The sequence below is a fragment of the Vipera ursinii genome (assembly GCF_947247035.1).
Source record: "Vipera ursinii genome assembly, chromosome: 2".
Classification (NCBI taxonomy): domain Eukaryota; kingdom Metazoa; phylum Chordata; class Lepidosauria; order Squamata; family Viperidae; genus Vipera; species Vipera ursinii.
Window position 1 is genome coordinate 152,564,324 of NC_139513.1, and position 17,266 is coordinate 152,581,589.

Genomic DNA, 17,266 nt, shown 5'->3' on the forward strand with positions numbered 1-17,266 from the left:
TGCAACGCTCTCTACATGGGGCTGCCCTTGAAGACCACTCGGAGGCTTCAACTGGTGCAGAATGCGGCCGCGCGAGTTGTAATGGGGGTTTCCCGATACTCCCATGTAACACCTCTACTCCGCGAGCTGCATTGGCTTCCGGTTGCCCTCCGGGTGAAATTCAAGGTGCTGGTTATCACCTATAAAGCCCTACATGGCCTGGGTCCGGGTTATTTGAGGGAACACCTGCTGCCGGCATCAAACGCCCTTCGCCCAGTGCGCTCCCACAGGGAGGGTCTGCTCAGGGTTCCGCCGGTGAGAGATTGCCGGCGGGTGACACCCAGGGATAGGGCCTTCTCAGTGGGAGCGCCTGCCCTCTGGAACCAGCTGCCGGTAGAGCTGAGGACTGCTCCCGACCTCCGATCATTCCGCCGGGGCCTGAAGACCTGGCTCTTTGAGCTCTCGGGCCCAGGCTGAGGAGAAAATTTTAACTGGGGTTTTAATCTACAGGGTGAATTTAATGCTTTTTTAATTGGTTTTAACTTTTGTATGTTTCGATTTTAATTCCCTGTAAACCGCCCTGAGTCCTCAGGGAAAGGGCGGTATACAAATGCAAATATTAAATTAAATTATTAAATTAAATTTCACATGAACAACGGGAAGGGATGAATCGTTTAATTACTTCTGAGGAAATTATTTCAGCAATTAAACAGTTAAAAGTGGGTAAGGCTCCTGGTACAGATGGTTTATCAGCAATTTATTATAAAATTTTACTTGTAGAGATGGTAGAACCTTTAAACGAATTATTTAATAATATCCAGGTTGGACGGGAAGTGCCCGTCCTGGAGAAGGGCTTTTATATCGCTGATCCCCAAGGAGGATCAAGACCTTACCCAGCCTAAGAATTACAGACCTATATCGCTTTTAAATACAGATTATAAGATTTTTGCAAAAATATTGGCAAATAGATTAATGCAAGTTTTGAAACAAATGGTTCATAGTGATCAGTCCGGATTTATAACTGGAAGATATATGAAATATAATGTAAGACAAATTGTAAATTTAATAGAATATTTGGATAAGAACAACCAAGTCTCTGCGGCATTGATATTTTTAGATGCTGAAAAAGCATTTGATCAGTTGAATTGGCAATTTTTATTGAAAGTTGTGGATAAGATGAATTTTTGGGATAAATTTCTGCAATTTATAAGGCTATATATCAACAACAATCAGCGTAAATTATAATTAACGGGGGACTAAGAGATGCATTTAAAATTGAAAAAGGTACAAGACAGGGATGCCCCCTGTCACCATTGTTGTTTGTCTTAACATTGGAGATTTTATTGATTAAAATTCGTGAATCAACCGAAATAAAGGGAATAAAGATAAAGCAGAATGATTATAGGCTAAGGGCATTTGCGGATGACTTGGTTGTTACACTATCTCAACCGATTCAATCGGTTATAGACTTGATGGAAATTATAACTCAATATGGGAAAGTTTCTGGTTTTAAGGTAAATAATAATAAGACCAAAATATTATCTAAAAATATGACCATGAATGAAAAGGAAATGTTAGTAAAATTGACAGGTTATGAAATAGTGAAAAAGGTTAAATATTTAGGAGTATATATTACAGCTTCTATTGCGAAATTATATAAGAATAATTATGAGATGTTATGGTTAAAAGTACAAAAGGATTTAAATAATTGGAAAAAATTACAATTATCTTTGCTGGGGAAAATTGCAGCTGTTAAAATGAATGTTTTACCAAAGTTTCTCTTTTTGTTTCAAATGATACCTATTTTGAAAAAAGATGCTAATTTGGATGAATGGTAGAAGGGTATTAATAAATTTATCTGGGCGGGGAAAAAACCAAGAGTTAAACTTAAGATTTTACAAGACGCACGGAAAAGAGGAGGACTTAAGGTGCCTAATTTGAAACTATAGTATGATGCGGTGGTTTTAACACTGGTTAGTGATTGGCTTAATTTAACAAATAAAAGAATACTTTATCTTGAGGGATGGGACTTACTATATGGGTGGCATGCATATTTAATATATAACAAAAAAGTTGACAAGGCATTTAAATCTCATATTTTAATAAGTGCTTTATTGCGTGTCTGGAAAAAGTATTATTATAAGTTGAATTATAAAATACCAATTTGGGGGATTCCTGGACATTCGATAGAGGGTGTATCTATGGGTGTGAATTTGGATACGATTTCCTATAAGGAATTACTAAGATTGGTAGGGAATGACTGGCAATTAAGGTCGTTAGTTGAGTTAAAACAAGAAAATATTGTACAGTCTTGGTTCCAGTATACTCAATTGCAAGTTAGGTGGAAGTTAGATCAGAAGGTTGGTATTACATTAATGGATGAAAATTTGGTAAAACAGATTAAAGATCAAAACCGAGCGCATATAGGGTGCCGCCGGTTAGGGAGTGCCGGTGGGTGATCCCCAGAGGGAGGGCATTTTCTGTGGGCGCGCCTGCCCTTTGGAATGATTTACCTGTGGAACTCCAAACCGCCCCCAATCTGCGTTCATTTCGCCAGGACCTGAAAACCTGGCTTTTCGATCTATCAGGCCTGGACTGAAGGGGTTTTAGTTTTTTAATATTGTTTTAATTGTTGGGCTTTAATTAATTTAATTCATTTTAATTTTATATTATCTTTTTATATTGTCTTTTATATGCTGCCCTGTAAACCGCCCTGAGTCCTTCGGGAATAGGGCGGTATAGAAAACTAATTAAATAAATAAATAAATAAATAAAGAGAATTTATAATGCTTTAATAGAATTGGATTCGGAAACGGAATTAGTTAAAGATTGTATGGTAAAGTGGGCTCAAAATATTCAAGAACCTATCCCATTGGATATATGGGAGGTAATTTGGGTTAGAAATGTAAAATTTACTCAGGCCCAAAATTTAAGAGAAAATTTTTATAAAATGTTTTATAGATGGCATCTGGATCCTAAAAAGTTGTCTTGTATGTATCCTAATTTACAGCCAAAATGTTGGAGATGTGGTAGTTTGGATGCTACTTATTTTCATATTTAGTGGACTTGTAGAAATATAAAAGCTTTTTGGAATAAAATTTGGTGGAAGATTCAAAAGATTTTCAAGAGAAAAATAAAGTTTACTCCACAACTATTTTTATTGGGTGTTATCACAGATTGTGATACTAAAGAAATTAATTTGATGTTGAATTTGATAACAGATGCAAGGTTATTGGTAGGGCAATGGATTGTTTGCCTACTATAGAGGAATGGACGCTTAAAGTGTTAAATTTAGCAGAAATGGCTAAGATTTCTGCTTATTTGAAGGATCATTCACAAGAAAGATACATTTCGGTCTGGAGAAGATGGATAGATTATATTCAGAATAAATATGGGACTAAAAAGTTCCATTTAGCTTATGAGTAAATTTTAGATTGTTATAGTTTATTATAGTGGAAATTTTTCTTTTTTTATTATTAGCTTTAATTATATGGTATTATTATTATTATTAGTATTTGTATTGTTTAATAACTTGAATACTTTTATCTTACTTCTATTTATGTTATAGGGGAGTTAAAGCACATTATGAACTTGGTTATCTATATAGTTGGTTAATGTTAGTTAGATTATGATTATTATATTTGTAACCCTGTACTCAGCTCTGGGAAGTGGGGGAGGGGGAGGGGGTTTACGGGTGGGTTGGGGAGGGGATAATATTGTAATCTTTATAAAACTTTTCAATAAAAAAACCCTAAAAAACAACAACTAAATGTTGATCCATTTATTGTAACAGAAATTGGCTTGTTGACCGAGCCTGACATCAGAGTCTGGGAGAGTGACTAGCCTGAGACAGGACTAAAACTCAGTCTCCTGGTGCCTTAACCACTAGATTAAGGGAGGGCAATTAATTTTTTCAAGGGGCCACATGAGAAAATGGAGCTGTTGTGGAAGGGTGAACCAATAGCTCCCAGCTACACTCTGCCTGTTCACCAACAAGGCTGTGCCTGGGTCCCTTTAGCCGTTGACTGCTGCTACTGCCTCCTCAGGCTCTTCCAGGTGAAGGGTGAACACTGCACAAGCACAAAAAAAGTAGTTTTTCTCCTTGCCCTCCCATGGCTGCCACTGATTGAAGGAATGCATGGCGATTGCACAGAGCTAGACCCAGCTTGGCTTCTTCCCTTGCCTCCTGCAGCGCACTTATTTAGATCTGGGGACACCCAAAGGGCAGATGTGGCCCAGGGGTTGTAAAACATCTAGGTCTGCACTAGAACAAACAGGTCTCCAAAATATGTAAATATTCACACTATGTAAATATCAGCTACAATTGAGAAAGTCAGTTTTTTTACAGAGATACTCATTTTTTATTTTCTTTTGAATTATGTATTCTTTTCTCCGGATTTTGTGTTGGATATTGATTTCATTCATTATTCTTTGATATTTGCTATTTTTAAAAAAAATTAAAAATCTTTACAAAATGCCCTAATATCTACAAAATACCTTGATTTCAATTAATGTTTAAACAAAATAAAATCTTAAATCTGTTGTTGCTGCCATAATTATAAGCCAGGATTCCTAGGTTATTTTTACTGGGAATGAGGAACACAGCCAGTAGTATGGTGCAGTGGTTAAGGGGCCAAGTTAGGAACTGGAAGACCATGACTTCTACTTCTACTTTAGGGGAAAGTAGAGTTAGCTGGGTGATCTACAATTTTAGAAGCAAGACTATATGTCTAAATTATAAAAAGACAATACTGCTGAATCTGCTATAATAAATTAAATTATTTAATAATATATTTTGAGAAATATTAGTCTAAAACGCCATAATATGTTTTATTATATTGAAGATACAAGTAAAATCATTATGTTCAGCTGTCATTGTAGTAATTTTGTCCTTTCTGTACAAAAATTAAAGTGGATAATATAAAAAAATTACAATACAAAAAAACCCTCAGTTTACATGACCTTAACAAAAAATAAGTAATACATGGCAATGTTTCACCAGAGGGACACCTCACAAACCCACAAGCAGCAGAACTATAACTAACCCAGAAATATTTTATTTCAAAAATTTTATTTATCCCTTTGAAAATATCTGCTTTTGCTCTAATTAATGCTTATTAAGCCCGGGTTTTCTCACGCTAATTTTGCATCCCTTCATCTTTTTATTGGATAATGTACCTTCCATAGTATATTTTTTTCAGTAATTAAGAAAGTACTGTAAAAAGAAACATTGTCGAGCATCAATGTGTTAAAAAGTTTGTACAACTGCTATTATTTTGTTTACTATTTTGAAATCAGCCCTCTTCAATAGTACATTATATGAAGCTGTAAATTCTTTCAAATTAGGATAAGTAAGAAAATATAGTTTGACAGAAAGTATTAATAGAATTTTCTTTAACTGAATTCTTATAGTGAAATCAAGACAGGCCTCTAAATAGTAAACCTTGTGCAAACTCCTCACTTTTCTGGTACAGCTACTCTTCCTAGACTAGATGGATTCATGTTACTGGCAATTTCAGTTGTGACTTAAGCAAGGAATTGTGGGAATTACATATTTGGTTGTGTGATTGAGAAGACTACACTAGAATACAACAGGGCCTGATAAAAATCAGCACAGATAAACACACTTGTGTTATTCCATATTAGTGTAGTGGATAACTTTAGAGCTAGAACTGAAATTAATGCAATGCTGATTTATTATATAAATTATCTTCTTTTTTCATTTTGACAGCATTCCTACTGAGACTTGGCCCTTATATGTGAGTCTATAAAACAAAGGTCCATAAATATTTTTCTTCTTTAGGCTCTGCTGCTTTCTTCTTTAGGTTAAGCTAAATTGTAACTGGAATATTCCAAGTGTAGCCAAACTCTCTTAAAATGCATGTATATTTAATGCTAGCTGTAAGGTTTGCCACAATATCTCTCTATTCTTCTTAGGTTGAAAATGTATAGGATTATTACAAAAGACAGGGATCCACTGGACAAACTGGGACTTATTTCTGTGTAGTGATATGTAGCTCTGATCTGAGATTTCCATGGCATTTCTATGAATTAACGTTTAATCATTCAGATAAATATCTTGAATTTATGAAAATTAATTGTTTATAGACCACTTCCCTGATAGACGTATGGTAGCTCATGGCAAGTTAAGCTAACAGTCTTATAATAATTCAAAGGATACTCAATACATAAAATGCCATAATCAACAGTAAATCAACATGAAAATTTGGATAACTACTCCCAGATTATTTGACAGCTTATGCCTAAAGGGCTATATGAAAAAGATCTGCTTAGCAGCCTTTTTGAGGGGAAGGAACATCCTAACCTCTCAGCAAGTTCTTCCAGCAATAGGACCATAGGCGAGAAGGTCTGCTTTGGGCTTTCATATCTTTACCAACCTGAGGAGATATCCATAGCATGCTTGATCAACCCATACAGGACAGATAAATTCTACATATGGCTTGAATGAAATTGGCACTCAGCCGTTTTAGACTTTGAGTAATAGTCAATGTGGATGAGCTATAACAAGTCTTACCTACCAGAAAATGAATAGCTATACTTTGAACCTGCTGTATATCGAACCTCTGAGTAGCTTTCAAGAGCATCCCTGTGTGGTGTATATCAATAGTCCAAAGGAAAGTTGAAAAGGGAATTGGTAATTCTTTTTTTAGTAGAGGTTACACTTGATAACTAATAATTATTTTGTTTAAACTATAATAACTAAATACTGTCTGTTCCCCCAAAAGGAATGTACTTCTGGAGTTATAGTGGTGGCAATGTAGAAAATTATTTGGGCCTGTTGGGAGGACCATTTTCAAAGCCATTGAGGATAAACAATATTTCAATATATTCATTCATATGAGAAATTAGCTATTTGAGGATACCAGACTTGAAAACAGACAAAGAAAGGAAGAATAAAAAGTCATGACATTTCAACAAAGGCAGAAAATTATGTAAGATTTTCTAGGTTCAGTGTTTTTATTCTGAAAGGCAATAAACAGAGAAGAGAAAAGATGGAGAGGAAAAGCAATGATCCAGCAAATGGAGAGAAAATAATGGAGCAAACCATTGTATTCATTCACTCATTCATTTGTTCATTCGATTTATTTCATTTCAAAAAAGTAATTGAGTAGCTAAAACTTTTTTTTTAAAAAACCCCAACCCCTCCAATACAAAATAAACAAACAATCAGCACCCAAGATAAACAAAACAGTACAAATTATTTCAATAAAATTAATGTGTAGGCTCCAACAGACACTGTCCCCCCTCCCAATGGGGAACTAAGTTAATTAGAAAATATGGGAAAAGAGGTCCTTGGGGGTAGGACTTCAGTACAATTCTTAAGACTATAGTGGTGGTTGTTATGACTCCTTTTTAATGCTAGATTTACCTATATCATAGAGAAAAAGTGCAGCCTTCTTACCAATATGAAAATATGAGGAATTCCATTGTATTTTATACCAGTATTCACTTTCAAGAAAATCATAGGCAGTGTTTTTTCTCTCTAGGAATGGATATAGTGGGGTGGGATGGAAGGATAGGTATCTTGGCCAATCCATTTGGAACGTTTGTGTTGCTGTGTTCCGTGCTGTCATAGTAATGATAGTCATGTGGCCCTAGGAAAGGGAGAAAATCCAATCAAAGCAGTATCTTTATTATACAACTGTTTTCCCTTCCCCCACCTAGCAATCTATCTTTCAAATTGTCTAAAAGACATGCTGAAGAAATAGTAAGTTCTGAAACTGGCTTCTGATACAACATGCATGTAGCTGGTTGGGTGTGTGGAATGGACCCCAAGTGTTTGCGACTTGCATGAAGAGAGACCATAGCCTAGGGACTAGATTTGGAGTCTTAAATCATATTAGAAGAAAGATAATTCCTCTTTGTGTTTTCACACCTGTGCTGAAGACAAATGATGACATCATACAGAAATTTAATTTCACAGGTAAAACAACTCATAGAGAATGGATTAGTCATCTTCACAGATCTTCTGTGTTAACATTGGATATTTATTTTGATTAAGAAGCACAATGCTTTGTAGGTTACATAAACTATTGCATTCCAGGCAGAATCCAATTAATCCTTTTGGCGATGGAAAGGCTTCTGTCAGAGAACAGAGAGAAGGATAATTAATAGTTCAGTACTTTAATCAAATATCTTTTCCCAAGGTCCTTATAAGTATTCTTGCTGTTAATTTGGTCAGTGGAAAAATTTATTAATCTGTTTTTAAGGGTAGGCTTGTTCCCAGTCATAACATTAAGTTTATCTAAACTGCACCAAAACTGACCTATTTGCAACCTGTTTGCTGTACAAGAGGTGTGATACAACACAGTATCATCCCTTTTTATCTCAGATTTGTTCATTACTAATTCATGTTTGTTTGTACATGACACTCTCGGACTTTTCTAAGCTTTTTGTGTATTACCGGGGGGGGGGGGGAGGAAATCCAGAGAAAATGCTAACATTAAAGCATCTCTACATGGGTTACAGGTAGTCAAGTTACCACCATAATGGAGCCTGCCCATTACTGTTGCAGGTTGTGACAGTTAGTAAGCAAGGTGATGTGATCACTTGTTTAATGACCCCCCACCCTACTCTCCCCAATGTCATTAAACAAAGCATGGGGTGCCTTGGATGGGGAGGCCCTGGAGGCCTAGCACCGGCCTGCCCCAGGCCTCTGCCAGCTATTGAGGCACCCTGTGTTATGCTTCCTGCCCTTCAGCGTCCCCACAGGCCTTGGGCCTGCTTTCCCATGCCATCAGGTCCCACCCCACTTTCCTATTGCCATCACTGATTGCTCACTTACCTTCTGAACATCTATGGAGTTCCCACATTCACCCACACTCTCCTTCCCATGTACCTCTATGCCAGGGGTGTCAAACTCCATTTCATTGAGGGCCGCATCAGCATTGCGGTTGCCCTCAGGGGGCCGGGTGGGTATGGCTTGGGTGGGCGTGGCCTACTGGGTGGGCGTGGCTAGAGTGTATATGGCCTACTGGGTGGGCATGGCCAGCTCTACATCGTTCGCATCAAGGGTGCCTATGGGGGCCTGGGCAGGAGTGGAACAGATCTGAGGGTCTCTGGCAGAAGGAGGGTCTCTGGGCCAGGGCCAAGGCAGTGGGGGCCGTTCCCTCACTGTTTCCAGGATGGCTTCGCGGGCCACATGAAACCACTTGGCGGGCCGGATCCGGGCCCCGGGCCTTGTGTTTGACATGTCTGCTCTATGCTATATTATACTATTTCTACTACAGGGATACTGATACTACTGTTACTATGGTGTACTATCATCACTAATGTGCAACAGTACTTTTTAACTCTTACAGCCCCTGATCTGTCTCTAAATCCTCCCTGCCCCTCTGGGATTTCTTCTATTGTTTTTTTCTTCTTCTTTATTAATGAGCAGCAGATAAAGCACTGGCATCTTCTCAACATTGGGCTGGCCTTGGATTTTCCCTTCCACTCAGTGAAAAAGCAAACTTTTTTTTTTAAAAAAAAAGATTTGGCTGCTTTGCTGCTCCTGCTGCATTTCAAAAACACACCAGTTTCCTCTTGTCTCCTCCCTTCTCCTCTTGCACCTGCTTCAAGATTAAGCTTTTCATAAACAATTCTGCCCAGCTCAGGCTGGGGCAGAAACAAGAGGGGGAGAAAGTTAGCACAGGTGCCTGCAATTATCTCAGCAGCCTGCTCTTCCACAGCCGTTTCCCATTAACTACGTTAGATAGACCTATCCTATGCTATGCCTTGGAGAATAAAACAAGTTTGTGGAGATACAGCTTTTCCTTCCCCGTGCATGCCAAGCTATACTCTTCAGCTTCTGCTCTTCTGTTCCAGGGGCTAGAAATTGTGGCCTCTGCTCCCAGTAGTCCCAGATGGACAGGAAGGCTGAGAGTTGTTGCTCAAGTGACTTGGAAGTCATAGAGGTGGGCCTAGATACTACAGGAATCCTAAGGGTGTAGTCATGTGTTGAGTCCTGTTTTTAGATTTGTTTGTGATGCATAAGCTAATATATGTATGGCATTTCTCCTTGCTCTTTGGGCAACCTACAGAAAAGCTGTTGCTAAGATAGAATAAATAGTATTTGGAAATGCTGCAGAAGTAATTAGGAAATGGAAAGTCAACAGTGATTACAGTAATACACTGGCTGCTAAGTTACATATCCAGTAAGTTCAATTCTGTAGCAACACATTTGATTTGACGTAATATCTTTCAGAATAAAAAAGAGTGGTGTTTTTCTTCAAAGCCTCTGTATGGGAATAGTAAATCATTGGTCATATAGGAGAAATGCAAAATTATCTGTGTTATTTTCAACACAATCCTGTATCTGTATGTTCAGGATAAAGAGTAGATTTTATTAAGCACAGTCAGAGTGATTCTTGAGCTATGACTGAGCTACAATGATTTATTGCTTGCTTTATAAAATAGGAATGGAAGGGTAAACTGTCATGCTTTAGACTGCATAGCCTAGGGCAGGGGTCAGCAACCTGAAACAGTGAAAGAGCCACTCGGAACCGGTTCCCTCACAAAAGGAAAAACTGGGAGCCGCAAAAAACATGTGCACATGCACGTACATGCGCGCATGCGCAGAACAGGGTTTGACTGAAGAGTGGAGCCAAGGCGAGATATGCACCTACCCTGCATATTTGAATTGATTGGTTGAACTTTTTTAGTCCCACTTTTTTTTTGGGGGGGGACTGCACATGGCAGAGGACTGGGAGCCGCAGGAGAGGCTCCGGAGCCGCGGGTTGCAGACCTGTGGCCTAGGGAACCAATTTTCAAATATTTTCTGCAAGTACGACATCCAAATACTGAGCATCATTAATAAGAGGCTATACTCTTGTATGATTAGTTTGCCAGATTTCTTAACACAGTGGTACACAACCTTGGATCATGGACCACTACCACTGGCCAGTTAGGAACCGGGCTGTGCAAGTGAGTGAAGCTTCATCTCTGCATGTGTGGAATCTAGGTAGCATGCAAAACCATCCCCCCACCGCCCTGATATGTGAAAAACTTGTCTTCCACGAAACCAGTCTCTGGTGCCAAAATGGTCGGGACTGCTGTCTTAACACACTTTATGGACAAGAGCTTTTTAAAATATAAATTGTCCTTCATAGTATGCAATTATATGGGCAGGGAATAGTGGTTATGGTGCTGGACTGACTCTGGTTCAAGCCCTCTCTTAGCTATGGAAACTGACTGAGTGAGTTTGGTCCAGTTATTCTCAGTCCAGTCTACCTTGCGGGGGTGATGTTACATTGAAAAATGGGAGGAAGGTGTGCTCTGTATTTGTTGAACTCCTGAACAAAGGACAGCATAGAAATCTGAAGTTTTTTAGGAGGCAATCTGTGGTCTGCAGCTCCTGCTGCATAATAGCTGCAGCAACCTCAGTCATTATGGCCAATAGTGATGGATGTTGGGAACAGCCATCTTTGAATTCCCCATACTGCTTCCAAACTGGATATTTCTGTGGCAGACTTTAGGGCACACTGAGAAAACAATAAGAGAGAAATAATATATTCTGTGACTGTACTGTTCGGGAAAAAAACTAATTATTTCCCACTAGACTTTGGAGTCCTGCTTGGGGAAAAAATGTTTCCTTAGAGTACCACAATGCAGCAAGTTCCCCCCACCTTCATGAACTTTGCCTGTATTTCTGCAGTAGAATAGAATAGCCGTGTGGCCGTGGGTGCAGCTGCCTGTGCTGTACCACAGAGGCCCACTCTGTCTTGGTTGCAAGAGAGATGCTCAGTTTAATACCTGCTGTGGCTTATAGATGTGTACAGTCCATAATTTCAGTAAGATCACTGAAACTTTCTGTTCAAGTTCTTGGAAATTCACCTTAATTTTGCTAATGTTTGAAGGTTGTGGTGTGTGTACTTGCAAAATTACTGAGAGATCTAAGCTAGGATTAAGGAGAAATTTTCTGACAGAACAATTAATCAGTGGAACAGCTTGCCTTCAGAAGTTGTGAGTGTTTCATCACTGGTGGTTTTCATCACTGGTGGTTTTCAAGAAAGGCTTGGAGAGCCATTTGGAATGGTATAGGGCAGGGGCAGGCAACCTCGGCTCTTTTATGACTCATGGACTTCAACTCCCAGAATTCTCCCAAGCTGGCTCAGGAATTCTGGGAGTTGAAGTCCATGAGTCATAAAAGAGCCAAGGTTGCCTACCCCTGGTATAGGGTCTCCTGCTTAAGCAGGGAGTTGGACTAGAAGACCTCCAATGGCCCTTCCAACTCTGTTATTCTATGTCAGACATGTCATTAACTCACGACATCATGTGATGTCGCGCGACGTATTGGAGCTTTTTTCCCATTGCCAGCAATGGGGGTGGGCGCAGTTTTGTTGTGACGCGTCGAGCCCACGGGCCGGCAGTTTGACACCCCTGTTCTACGTTCTACATTCTGTAAGGCAGTGTACTGCCTTCTTATTTTAGCCTTCATTCTGTAAACAACTATCCTCTATTTCCCCTAGGAGCAATGGTTCAGTATTCACTAATTCAGCGTTTGCATCAACTTAATGGATATAATTATCAGAAATAATGAGAATCAACTGTGTGTGTGTGTATCCTCTAAAAACATATTTAAAAGTGAATCCAGTTATTGTTAGTATGTCTTTGAAAAGACAAAGAAGGGATAGATCCACAATATTGTTTGATTGGTCCCTCAGAGAATCTTTGGTGTGGAAGCATCATAAGTATTTTATAAATATTTTGCTCTCTTGGTGACTGCCTGGACAAGAAAACATTTTCAGAAGTGTTTGTCATTTCTGTATGTGCTTCCTAGGCAAGAGATGGTGTTATGTTTCGGGATCGGTGAGACATTGACGAGGCAATTGGTGAAACCAACAACACATTTATTAGGTTATCACAGAAGCAGCACTAACTGCTGCTTAACTTCTATTTATAAAGACCACCGATAAGCGGCTGCCAATGGAATTAAAGCAGTATTTCCTGCCCAAAACACAAACTAACAATTCTGCAGACAAGCAGCAGTCTGGAGTTTAAACAGACATAGCAGTTAACTATTAATAACGGTTCTCAAGTAATTTACATCAATACATAACAGATAGGATTACTGGCACAAGGTCACCCAGTTAGCTTTGTGCCTAAACTGGAATTTACAATCTCCTAGTTTGTAGTTTAGTGCCTTAATCACTACACCAAACTGGCTCTTGCAAGTCTAACAGATTTCTATCATTTTGTTTGGCAAACTTAATGCAACATATAAAAATGGGAAGTAGAGTATCAGGTAAGAAAAAAATATTACTAAAAAAATAATATAAATGAGATCCATTTGTATAACATATGCATATGACAATTTATCTGTTTACATAAAAATTGGAAATAATTTCTATATTTCAAAAAAAAAAGATATTGAGCACAGGGACAGTGTTACCCATTGAAATGTGACAATAGGCTTAAGGCCTAGATTCCTGCTTAAGGACTTTTCCTGTTCAGATTCTTCTTGGACCAAACTGTCTTCCATGCAGAAGATGCCTTCAGAGATCTCTCCTCTGACAGCTAGAGGAACAAGATTCTTCTTTATAAATTAATAATCATGGCTACCCAAATAGGAATTAATTTAAAAGTGAAAGTACTTACAAATGAAAACTATAAAATAAAATATCACTTTCATTAATATGAGATAAGTAGAGTGCCTAATGCCTAAAAAGAAAATCATATCAGATAAAATGGTTCTGCAATTAATTATGCACGTGTAATGCCACCACAGAGAAGGCCCTGACTGCGTATTATTGCTACTTGTCTGAGCTATGGAGAAAGGACCATCTGGAATACAGAGCCTGAAGCATTGGCTTGATAAAACAGGCAGGTCTGTTATAACATGGGGGCAAGGCTAGAGCTGCATTGTTTTATTGAATGATAGGAAAATTGGAAAATATTAGACTTGTGAACCATAGGTGTAATCAAAATAAAAGCAAAACAGAAGTGTAAGCTCATAGCTATGCTGGTCTCTAAGAAAGATGATTGTCAAAAGAAATGTAATGGATTCTGTAAATTCATTTACTTTTAAAGCTTTCCTTCCATTCTCTTATGCTTTTTGAGCTAATGACCAGTTGCTGATATGAAACTGAAATTTAAGAACCTAACTGGGGTTCTATTTATGGAATAATCAGGGCAGAGACAGAATGGCATTTTGTTGTTTTTATATTGGAATTTGGCTTCGTCCTGTTATGGCCCATTGATGAGAAAATGTTTTGGTTTTCCTTGGGGACTATCTGCTTTCAACAGAGCTGCATGAGATTGACATGCATAATTTATATTTCTAGGCTGAGGAGAGAAATAAAAAGAGGCTGCAAGACTGCTTTTATTGAGTGGTCTTTTCTTTCTCTTTGAAGGACCATTAAAATGTTAATAAATACAATGAGGCATAAGTAGCAGTGTGTTACTGTTAGGCATATGGTGTTAGCCTACAATGTTGGGTTGAAAATATATTAACCATGATGCTATGTCTTTAAGATGTTAATTGGCCAATGGGTGTGTAAGTGTTTTCATGGCCATAAGAGGGAGCTAGTAATGTAGCTTCTTTCTCTCTCTGAATTCACTGCTCTCTACTGTTACTGTTTTTGCTCTGTTACCTGAACTGTGTATTGACCTCTGGACCGGTAAGAAGACTTTTTGTATTTTGGATTGCTACTTGGACTGTTTATTTTTGAATGTGCATTTTTGTTTTTACACCACCTCAAAAGTAAACTACTTTTTGCTTTTACAACTCAGTGTACTCTTGTGTGACTCTTGCTGCTCTCAGTACCCTTTCCTTGTCTGTGCAACTCTTTGGTAGCACAAGGAGACCTCTGCACAACAAATTCCTTAACAGTTACTACTTTAAACCAAGTAGTAGTTTGTGCGTGCCATCTCCCATTTATTTGCCAGGAAAAAAAGATTCCTCATTGCCAAGCTAAATCTCGTGGATTTCTGACAATGAGAATTCCTGCATGTTTTTTAGAATCTCAGCTTTCATGCTATTTCAGTCAGTTGTGTCTTGATGAAATAGCAGAAACAGCATTCAAACACATGACTGGAGCTTCCTACAGGTTCTCCGAATCTGATAGAAAACTCAGTGCAAAATATCACTTTAGACTTTCTCTCCTTAAGAGACCATCTAAGTGCATTCCTCAGCAAGGAATGGCTCTCCCCTATTTTCTTGGCTGCTTTTACTGATAATCAGAAAAGACTACCTAAATGGTGTTCTGGGTTTTTCCCCCCCTTTTACTAAATAGGGACCTTAACGTTTCTCTAAATAGGTATTTTTCAAGCTATAGATGCAAACTGGCAAGATGAGAACATCAGACTAGAAACCAGGAGACTGTGAGTTCTAATCCCAGCTTAAGTCATGAAAGCTGGGCTAGTCACACTCAGCCCAAGTGCACCTGATAGGGTTGTTGTTTTGAGGAAAATAGGAGGAAAAGCGTATTAGGTATGTTCATCACCTTGAGTTATTTAGAAAAATAATAAAGGTGAACTTAAATATATTTCTACTCTTTTATGTTTTTAAATACTTTTAACCAGGTGTATGGGATTGCTTAGAGATACTGGCTAACAGTTTCTCTCTGTCAATCAAACTGACAGTTGGTTTTCTTTCTGGCTGGTAAAACTTGTTTGTTTCTGTCATTTTCAATCCCCGTGGGATCATCTACAAAATATACTGTAGATTTTCTCCCACAATCCACTCAGCCCTTTGTCTTCAGGACCATCTTCCAGTTTGTACCCTGCTTCGTTTCGAATATTTTCTGCTATCCCAGAAGCAAAATAAAGCTTCAGCAGTTTAAGATTCCACAGTAGAATTACCAGCCATCTATGTATTTTTCTAAAACAAACAGCTAATCATATGCCAGCACGGTCTACATCCATCTTAGATGCCAGCTGTTATGTGTTTTCATCTAATTCACTTTCCTCAGTTCCCAGAGTTCTCTAGTAATTTAAAACTGCACCTCTGATGCCTTTGAGAAAGTAAAATAACACCTAATCTCAGTTTCTGTTGTCAGAAGCTTTTGTCTGCTTTTCCAAGTTGATATATGAGCAGCTAGCAAAAAGTCATAGAATATAGAACGAGGAAAGATAGGGTTGGAAAGGACCTTGGAGGTCTTCTAGTTCAATCTCCTGCCCAAGGCAGTAGACCTATATACCATCCTGGACAAAGGGCTGTCCAATCTCTTCTTCAAAACCTCCAGTGATAGAGCATCCAAAATTTCTAAACGGCAAGCTGTTCCACTGTTAACTGTTCTCTGTGTCAGAAGATTTCTTGGTAGTTCTAGGTTGGTTCTCTCTTTAATGACCTTCCATCCATTACTCCTTTTCCTGCCCACAAGTGCTTTGGAGAACAGGCCAACCCCTTTTCTCTGTGGCAGCTCCTCAAGTACTGGAAGACTGCTATCATATCAAACCCTAGTCCAGAGGTAGGCAATCTCGGCTCTTTTATGACTCATGGACTTCAACTCCCAGAATTCCTGAGTCAGCTATGCTGACTCAGGAATTCTGGGAGTTGAAGTCCATGAGTCATAAAAGAGCCGAGGTTGCCTATCCCTGCCCTATCCCTGCCCTAGGCTAGACTCACCTAGTTCCCTCGACTGATCATTGTACATTTGAGCTTCCAGACCCCTCATCATCTTTGATAATCTTATCTGCACTCTTTCAATATCCTTTTTGTATTGTGATAACCCAGAACTGGACACTTCCAGTCATTCATGCAGGTTGTCACAAACAATTGGCGGTAACATTAGAAGCTCAAACTTGCCCAAAGATGTAGCAACTATACAGAATAAATGCTTCTGCTCCTTCATTCTGGAAATGAAGCTGATTCTCCTATGGTGTTAACTGAATTCTCAACAATACAAAACAATGAAAGAAAAATTTGTGATAGAAGTAAAGCTATAAGAAATATCTTGCATAATCCATGTCATTGTAAAGATTTGTCAAAATATGTTGTTAGTCTCTCTGTCGCACAAGATTCTGAAATCTATCCATGGCAGAGAGACTAAGTCCATCATACTGCGAGTATTCAACGGCAGACAAATTCTCTCTTTCTCCATTTATGAGATATACCATGTTTATGTTTCCAACAGAGGCCTGAGGATGAGGCAGTTGTTGATTTGGGAGGCACCAGCAATGTTGTTAACATTCATTATGAACCAGAGGAGCTGGAAGGTAAGACAATTATGTTCTAGTGTTTTTATCTCTTCCTCCATTTTTCTGCTATACCATGAATAATTATTAAATATTTGAGAATGGAACTAAATGTGTTTTCTATTTGACACTACCTGCGAATAAT

At 38.5% G+C, this 17,266-nt stretch overlaps 2 protein-coding genes across 3 annotated transcripts in view; one reads left to right on the forward strand and one right to left on the reverse strand.

Annotated features, from left to right (window-relative positions):
- The window catches only part of LOC310634265 (aquaporin-5-like), a 381,927-nt gene that overhangs the window by 228,797 nt on the left and 135,864 nt on the right, over positions 1-17,266 (reverse strand). The window contains exon 5 of one of the 2 annotated variants that reach the window (XR_014491184.1): positions 9,009-9,200. The exons of the other annotated variant lie outside the window; for it this stretch is intronic. The gene's annotated coding sequence lies outside the window, so the exon portion shown is untranslated. Of the gene's footprint in view, positions 1-9,008; positions 9,201-17,266 lie in introns of those variants that run through there. 2 annotated transcript variants of the gene reach the window in all.
- Positions 1-17,266, forward strand: part of SLC4A8 (solute carrier family 4 member 8) — a gene marked incomplete at its 5' end in the record, with an annotated part of 113,837 nt that overhangs the window by 30,041 nt on the left and 66,530 nt on the right. Inside the window, one exon of the mRNA XM_083352449.1 lies at positions 17,061-17,142. Coding sequence (XP_083208575.1) covers positions 17,061-17,142 — 82 coding nt within the window. The remainder of the gene's footprint in view (positions 1-17,060; positions 17,143-17,266) is intronic.